This window comes from Melospiza melodia, chromosome 17 (assembly GCF_035770615.1).
Source record: "Melospiza melodia melodia isolate bMelMel2 chromosome 17, bMelMel2.pri, whole genome shotgun sequence".
In the NCBI taxonomy this organism is placed as follows: domain Eukaryota; kingdom Metazoa; phylum Chordata; class Aves; order Passeriformes; family Passerellidae; genus Melospiza; species Melospiza melodia.
This window is the reverse complement of record NC_086210.1, coordinates 15,738,662-15,746,161: the sequence shown is the minus strand read 5'-3', so window position 1 is coordinate 15,746,161 and position 7,500 is coordinate 15,738,662. Positions and strand designations below refer to the sequence as shown.

Below are 7,500 nucleotides of genomic sequence, written 5' to 3'. Positions count from 1 at the left end.
TTTTGAAGGACACCTGAAGGCTAGCGGGGCCACGCGGCCGTCACACAGCTGGGGTCGGTAAAGACGCCCTCCCCGGCAGCGGGAGGGGCGACACCTCGCCTGCGACGGGAAGCGAACTGGAAAAGGAGACCACCCTGCCCGAGCACCGGACACCCCCGCCGTGACTTCCCCGCGACAGAGAAGCCCCGGAAGGAGAGCCGGCCGGCCGAGGGCCCTCTCCGACGCCACCCGAAAAGCCTCATCGATCGGGCGCGCGGCCGAGGAAGGAGCCGCGCCAACAGCGACAAGGGCCCCACGGCCACGGTCCTGGGACAACGGCGACGGCCGCCCAAGCCCCGCCTGCGGAGCGCTCGCGGCAGAGGAGGAGCGCGGGGGGTGCCGCCACCCGCCCGCCCGGTTTCCCGCGGGCTCCAACGGCTTCCCCTTTCGGCTAGGCAACGGCAGGACTGGGACTGGGCTGGCCCGCCAGGCCGGGGGGACTCGGCTTCCCCTTCCGGCCCGGGGAACCCGGCCGAGCGTGCGAGAAAAAGTGCCACCGGACCGCGCCACCGGCGGCCGGCTCTCCCTTTTCCGGGAAAAAATTGCCGGGGGAGCGGCACGACAAAAAAAGGCACATGGAGGCGCGTTCGCAACGATCCGTGCTAGCCACGGGGGCCGCGGGCACGGGGCACCGGGGACCGTGGGGGGCGAGACGCGAGACTCACTCCCCCCACGGACCCGCCGGCTTCCCGCTCGCTCCCTTCTCTCTCGCCGCCGCCGCGCGCCCCTTCGTCGCAACGCTTCTCGGTGCCGCGGCTTAGGGCCGCCGGAGAAAAATTAAGATCCGCGGAGGCCGGGCGGGCGCCCCCAACTCTGCCCGCACGCCGGCGCGCCTAAACCGCGGAAAAAAAAAAGCCGGGCCCGCGTGGCAACCCAGCCCGCCCGGCATAAGCGGCTCGGTCCGTGCGGCCACGACCGAGGTGGGCGAGGCGCCGCCGCCTCGCCCGGGACAAGTCCGGGGGGCTCCCTCCGTCGGGTGCCGGGTCCGTCAACTCCAAAAATCTCTGCCCGCCAACGCGGGTCCCCGGCTTAAGGCCGAGGAAGGGGGATGGTTTCAACAACGCGGGCCGGGGACGGGGCGCCCCGACCCCGGGCTCCGCAGCTTTACCGGGCGGGCCGACCGCCGCCGAGGCGGACCGACAGCCCAAAAAAGTGCCCGCCGAGTGGGCCCCGGCTTAAGGCCAGGCACGAAAGGGACGAGGCGCCGCCGCCTCGCCCGCCACCGCTGCCCAGGGGGGCCGCCCCCCTTGCGAATCGGCCGGCAGAAGCCGGGCCGGCGCGGGAAAGCTCGCAGCTTCTCTCTCCGCCTTGCCTCGGACGCCAAGCGGCTTCCCTCTCGGATCGTCTTTCAGCAGCCCTTCTCCCTCGGCCTCGCGGGGAGATCGCCCCCGGTTCTCCGGCAGCCCTTCTCTCTCGGCCTCGCGGGGAGATCGCCCCCGGTTCTCCGGCAGCCCTTCTCTCTCGGCCTCGCGGGGAGACCGCCCCCGGTTCTCCGGCAGCCCTTCTCTCTCGGCCTCGCGGGGAGACCGCCCCCGGTTCTCCGGCAGCCCTTCTCTCTCGGCCTCGCGGGGAGACCGCCCCCGGTTCTCCGGCAGCCCTTCTCTCTCGGCCTCGCGGGGAGACCGCCCCCGGTTCTCCGGCAGCCCTTCTCTCTCGGCCTCGCGGGGAGATCGCCCCCGGTTCTCCGGCAGCCCTTCTCTCTCGGCCTCGCGGGGAGATCGCCCCCGGTTCTCCGGCAGCCCTTCTCTCTCGGCCTCGCGGGGAGATCGCCCCCGGTTCTCCGGCAGCCCTTCTCTCTCGGCCTCGCGGGGAGATCGCCCCCGGTTCTCCGGCAGCCCTTCTCTCTCGGCCTCGCGGGGAGATCGCCCCCGGTTCTCCGGCAGCCCTTCTCTCTCGGCCTCGCGGGGAGATCGCCCCCGGTTCTCCGGCAGCCCTTCTCTCTCGGCCTCGCGGGGAGATCGCCCCCGGTTCTCCGGCAGCCCTTCTCTCTCGGCCTCGCGGGGAGATCGCCCCCGGTTCTCCGGCAGCCCTTCTCTCTCGGCCTCGCGGGGAGATCGCCCCCGGTTCTCCGGCAGCCCTTCTCTCTCGGCCTCGCGGGGAGATCGCCCCCGGTTCTCCGGCAGCCCTTCTCTCTCGGCCTCGCGGGGAGATCGCCCCCGGTTCTCCGGCAGCCCTTCTCTCTCGGCCTCGCGGGGAGATCGCCCCCGGTTCTCCGGCAGCCCTTCTCTCTCGGCCTCGCTGTGCCAAGCTTTTCCGGGAAAGACGGGAGCCGGGACAAAGCCACAGACAGACTCGTCCCGGCTAGGCGGCACCTCCTCTGCCCTGCCGACCGCACCAGCACGGTCGCTCCCTTCCGCCTTAAACACAGGCACGGCATGAAACCAACCTGTGGGGATGCGGCCCGTCACCTCGCTCCCATAATACGGACAGATGAGTCCGAAGGCGCCCAAGCCTCCAAGGGGACTGATGGAGCTCGACCGGGAAAAGGCGCCACCGCAGGCCGCCTCTTACGATGAGGCAGCCGGAGGCAGCCGGCAACAGCGACCCCTTGGTGAACTTCCGCAGCCGGCCGGGACAACAGGTCTACCCAGCACCGGCCGAAATACGACTAAGTCCCGCCGGATCCGGGGTAGACCTGGTGTCCCGCCGCATCCGGGGTAGACCTGGTGTCCCGGGCTCCGGGGTAGACCTGGTGTCCCCGGCCACGGGGTAGACCTGGTGTCCCGCCGGACCCGGGGTAGACCTGGTGTCCCCGGCCACGGGGTAGACCTGGTGTCCCCGGCCACGGGGTAGACCTGGTGTCCCGCCGGATCCGGGGTAGACCTGGTGTCCCGGGCTCCGGGGTAGACCTGGTGTCCCCGGCCACGGGGTAGACCTGGTGTCCCGCCGCATCCGGGGTAGACCTGGTGTCCCGCCGGCCCCGGGGTAGACCTGGTGTCCCCGGCCACGGGGTAGACCTGGTGTCCCGCCGGATCCGGGGTAGACCTGTTGTCCCCGGCCACGGGGTAGACCTGGTGTCCCGCCGGACCCGGGGTAGACCTGGTGTCCCCGGCCACGGGGTAGACCTGGTGTCCCCGGCCACGGGGTAGACCTGGTGTCCCGCCGGATCCGGGGTAGACCTGGTGTCCCGGGCTCCGGGGTAGACCTGGTGTCCCCGGCCACGGGGTAGACCTGGTGTCCCGCCGCATCCGGGGTAGACCTGGTGTCCCGCCGGCCCCGGGGTAGACCTGGTGTCCCCGGCCACGGGGTAGACCTGGTGTCCCGCCGGATCCGGGGTAGACCTGGTGTCCCGGGCTCCGGGGTAGACCTGGTGTCCCCGGCCACGGGGTAGACCTGGTGTCCCGCCGCATCCGGGGTAGACCTGGTGTCCCGCCGGCCCCGGGGTAGACCTGGTGTCCCCGGCCACGGGGTAGACCTGGTGTCCCCGGCCACGGGGTAGACCTGGTGTCCCGCCGCATCCGGGGTAGACCTGGTGTCCCGGGCTCCGGGGTAGACCTGGTGTCCCCGGCCACGGGGTAGACCTGGTGTCCCGCCGCATCCGGGGTAGACCTGGTGTCCCGCCGGCCCCGGGGTAGACCTGGTGTCCCCGGCCACGGGGTAGACCTGGTGTCCCGGCGGCCCCGGGGTAGACCTGGTGTCCCGGGCGGCGGGGTAGACCTGGTGTCCCCGGCCGCGGGGTAGACCTGGTGTCCCGCCGGCCCCGGGGTAGACCTGGTGTCCCGCCGGCCCCGGGGTAGACCTGGTGTCCCGCCGGCCCCGGGGTAGACCTGGTGTCCCGGGCCCCGGGGTAGACCTGGTGTCCCGGCCGCCGGGGTAGACCTGGTGTCCCGCCGGCCCCGGGGTAGACCTGGTGTCCAAGGCCCCGGGGTAGACCTGGTGTCCCCGGCCACGGGGTAGACCTGGTGTCCCGCCGCATCCGGGGTAGACCTGGTGTCCCGCCGGATCCGGGGTAGACCTGGTGTCCCCGGCCACGGGGTAGACCTGGTGTCCCGCCGGCCCCGGGGTAGACCTGGTGTCCCGGGCGGCGGGGTAGACCTGGTGTCCCAGGCCCCGGGGTAGACCTGGTGTCCCGGGCCCCGGGGTAGACCTGGTGTCCCGGGCCCCGGGGTAGACCTGGTGTCCAAGGCTCCGGGGTAGACCTGGTGTCCCGCCGGCCCCGGGGTAGACCTGCTGTCCAAGGCCCCGGGGTAGACCTGGTGTCCCCGGCCACGGGGTAGACCTGGTGTCCCCGGCCACGGGGTAGACCTGGTGTCCCGGCGGCCCCGGGGTAGACCTGGTGTCCCGGGCGGCGGGGTAGACCTGGTGTCCCCGGCCGCGGGGTAGACCTGGTGTCCCGCCGGCCCCGGGGTAGACCTGGTGTCCCGGGCTCCGGGGTAGACCTGGTGTCCCCGGCCACGGGGTAGACCTGGTGTCCCGCCGCATCCGGGGTAGACCTGGTGTCCCGCCGGCCCCGGGGTAGACCTGGTGTCCCCGGCCACGGGGTAGACCTGGTGTCCCGCCGGCCCCGGGGTAGACCTGGTGTCCCGGGCGGCGGGGTAGACCTGGTGTCCCCGGCCCCGGGGTAGACCTGGTGTCCCGGGCCCCGGGGTAGACCTGGTGTCCCGGGCCCCGGGGTAGACCTGGTGTCCAAGGCTCCGGGGTAGACCTGGTGTCCCGCCGGCCCCGGGGTAGACCTGGTGTCCAAGGCCCCGGGGTAGACCTGGTGTCCCCGGCCACGGGGTAGACCTGGTGTCCCGCCGCATCCGGGGTAGACCTGGTGTCCCGGGCGGCGGGGTAGACCTGGTGTCCCGCCGGATCCGGGGTAGACCTGGTGTCCCCGGCCACGGGGTAGACCTGGTGTCCCGCCGGCCCCGGGGTAGACCTGGTGTCCCGGGCGGCGGGGTAGACCTGGTGTCCCCGGCCCCGGGGTAGACCTGGTGTCCCGGGCCCCGGGGTAGACCTGGTGTCCCGGGCCCCGGGGTAGACCTGGTGCCTCACCGTCCCCATCGAGCCCGGAGCCGGGCAAAGCTCACAGCCTCATATCACCCCGGAGCCAGACGGCTCGATCGGCCCCGTCCCGCGCAATGAACCCCACCCCGCTTTCCAGATTAATACCTACTTCATGGCCGCTCTAGTCGCTTGGAACGAGAAACTCATCCGGAAAAAACAAACAGACAATAACGATTGGCACATTTTATTTCTCCTCCTTTCGTATCCAGAGCACTCCCAGCCGAGCCGACGGGCAACCCGTGCCCCGTGGTCTGCCTGCTGACACGCTGAACTGGCGAAACAGCGCCCCCGCCCCCGCCCCCGCCCTGTCCCACCCACGCCCTCCTGAGAGCCTACACAGCCCGGCCCCCCTGGCCCCGATGCGGCTCGCCCCGCCCCGCCCCGCCCCGCCCCGCCCACCGGTAGAGGCGGCCGCCGCCGGCACCACCGCCAGCACACAGGCGGCCACTTTCGGGCGGGTTCTTTCACGGTCCGCAGAGGTCTTCCGCCCTCGACCTCAGTCCAGGGGGCCGTGGGGGCTCGGTGCCGAGGCGCCCGGGGCCGGCACGAAGCCGCCGGCCCTTGGCCCTCGTCCGCACACAGACACAGATACAGCGCCACACCCACCGACCCCCCCCCCCCCCCCCGTGCGCACGCTCACTCCCCAAGGTCATCCCTTCAGGCCACCACACCGCCCCCTCGCCGCCCCCCGCCACCTGCCCCCGCCCCCCCGCCGGGCAGCGGGGCACGCCCACCCGCCCGCCCGCCTGCCTGGCTGCCCGTCCGCATGCACGCTCTCGCGTGCCCTCACTCCCTGGCCCTGGCCCCGTCCCCGTCCCCGCCACCGCCCCCTGCCCTTACCCCTGCCCTTGCCGTCTCTGACGGAGCCGCCCACGCCCGTCGGCGGTTGGGGGCACCCCACCCAGCCTCTCCCATCAGCCTCCCTGGCGCCGTCTGCATACTTTTCCCGCTTGCTAGGCACCCGTAGAGGAAGGCCGGCCAGGGACCACAGGTCTAGCCACGGGCTAGGCGGCCGTGAGCTAGGGCCGGCGCGGGACACCAGGTCTACCCCGGGGCCAGCGGGACACCAGGTCTACCCCGGGTATTAGGACACCAGGTCTACCCCGGGGCCTTGGACACCAGGTCTACCCCGGGGCCTTGGACACCAGGTCTACCCCGGGGCCTTGGACACCAGGTCTACCCCGGGCCCTGGGACACCAGGTCTACCCCGGGCCCTTGGACACCAGGTCTACCCCGGGCCCTGGGACACCAGGTCTACCCCGGGCCCTTGGACACCAGGTCTACCCCGGGCCCTGGGACACCAGGTCTACCCCGGGCCCTGGGACACCAGGTCTACCCCGGGGCCCGGGACACCAGGTCTACCCCGGGGCCTTGGACACCAGGTCTACCCCGGGCCCCGGGACACCAGGTCTACCCCGGGGCCCGGGACACCAGGTCTACCCCGGGTCTTAGGACACCAGGTCTACCCCGGGGCCCGGGACACCAGGTCTACCCCGGGGCCCGGGACACCAGGTCTACCCCGGGGCCTTGGACACCAGGTCTACCCCGGGCCCCGGGACACCAGGTCTACCCCGGGCCCCGGGACACCAGGTCTACCCCGGGGCCCGGGACACCAGGTCTACCCCGGGCCCTTGGACACCAGGTCTACCCCGGGCCCTGGGACACCAGGTCTACCCCGGGGCCTTGGACACCAGGTCTACCCCGGGGCCCGGGACACCAGGTCTACCCCGGGCCCTTGGACACCAGGTCTACCCCGGGGCCCGGGACACCAGGTCTACCCCGGGGCCTTGGACACCAGGTCTACCCCGGGCCCCGGGACACCAGGTCTACCCCGGGTCCCGGGACACCAGGTCTACCCCGGGGCCCGGGACACCAGGTCTACCCCGGGGCCTTGGACTCCAGGTCTACCCCGGGCCCCGGGACACCAGGTCTACCCCGGGCCCCGGGACACCAGGTCTACCCCGGGGCCCGGGACACCAGGTCTACCCCGGGCCCTTGGACACCAGGTCTACCCCGGGCCCTGGGACACCAGGTCTACCCCGGGGCCTTGGACACCAGGTCTACCCCGGGGCCCGGGACACCAGGTCTACCCCGGGGCCTTGGACACCAGGTCTACCCCGGGCCCCGGGACACCAGGTCTACCCCGGGCCCCGGGACACCAGGTCTACCCCGGGGCCCGGGACACCAGGTCTACCCCGGGGCCTTGGACACCAGGTCTACCCCGGGGCCTTGGACACCAGGTCTACCCCGGGCCCTGGGACACCAGGTCTACCCCGGGGCCTTGGACACCAGGTCTACCCCGGGTATTAGGACACCAGGTCTACCCCGGGGCCTGGGCTGCCGTATCCCAAGTCCCGCCGGGGACACCAGGTCTTCCTCGAGCCCTGGGCCGCCGTAGCCTAAGTCCGGCGTTGGCAGCAGGTCTACCCCGAGCCCTGGGCTGCCGTAGCCTAAGTCCGGCGTGGACAGCAG

At 72.6% G+C, this 7,500-nt stretch overlaps 1 protein-coding gene across 1 annotated transcript in view; it reads left to right on the top strand.

Moving 5' to 3' along the window:
* Positions 1 to 1,218, top strand: part of LOC134425992 (collagen alpha-1(I) chain-like) — a 5,212-nt gene extending 3,994 nt beyond the window's left edge. The window contains exons 4-6 of the mRNA XM_063170985.1: positions 179 to 375; positions 435 to 679; positions 1,074 to 1,218. Coding sequence (XP_063027055.1) covers positions 179 to 375; positions 435 to 679; positions 1,074 to 1,218 — 587 coding nt within the window. The remainder of the gene's footprint in view (positions 1 to 178; positions 376 to 434; positions 680 to 1,073) is intronic.
* The last annotated feature ends 6,282 nt before the right edge of the window (positions 1,219 to 7,500 follow it).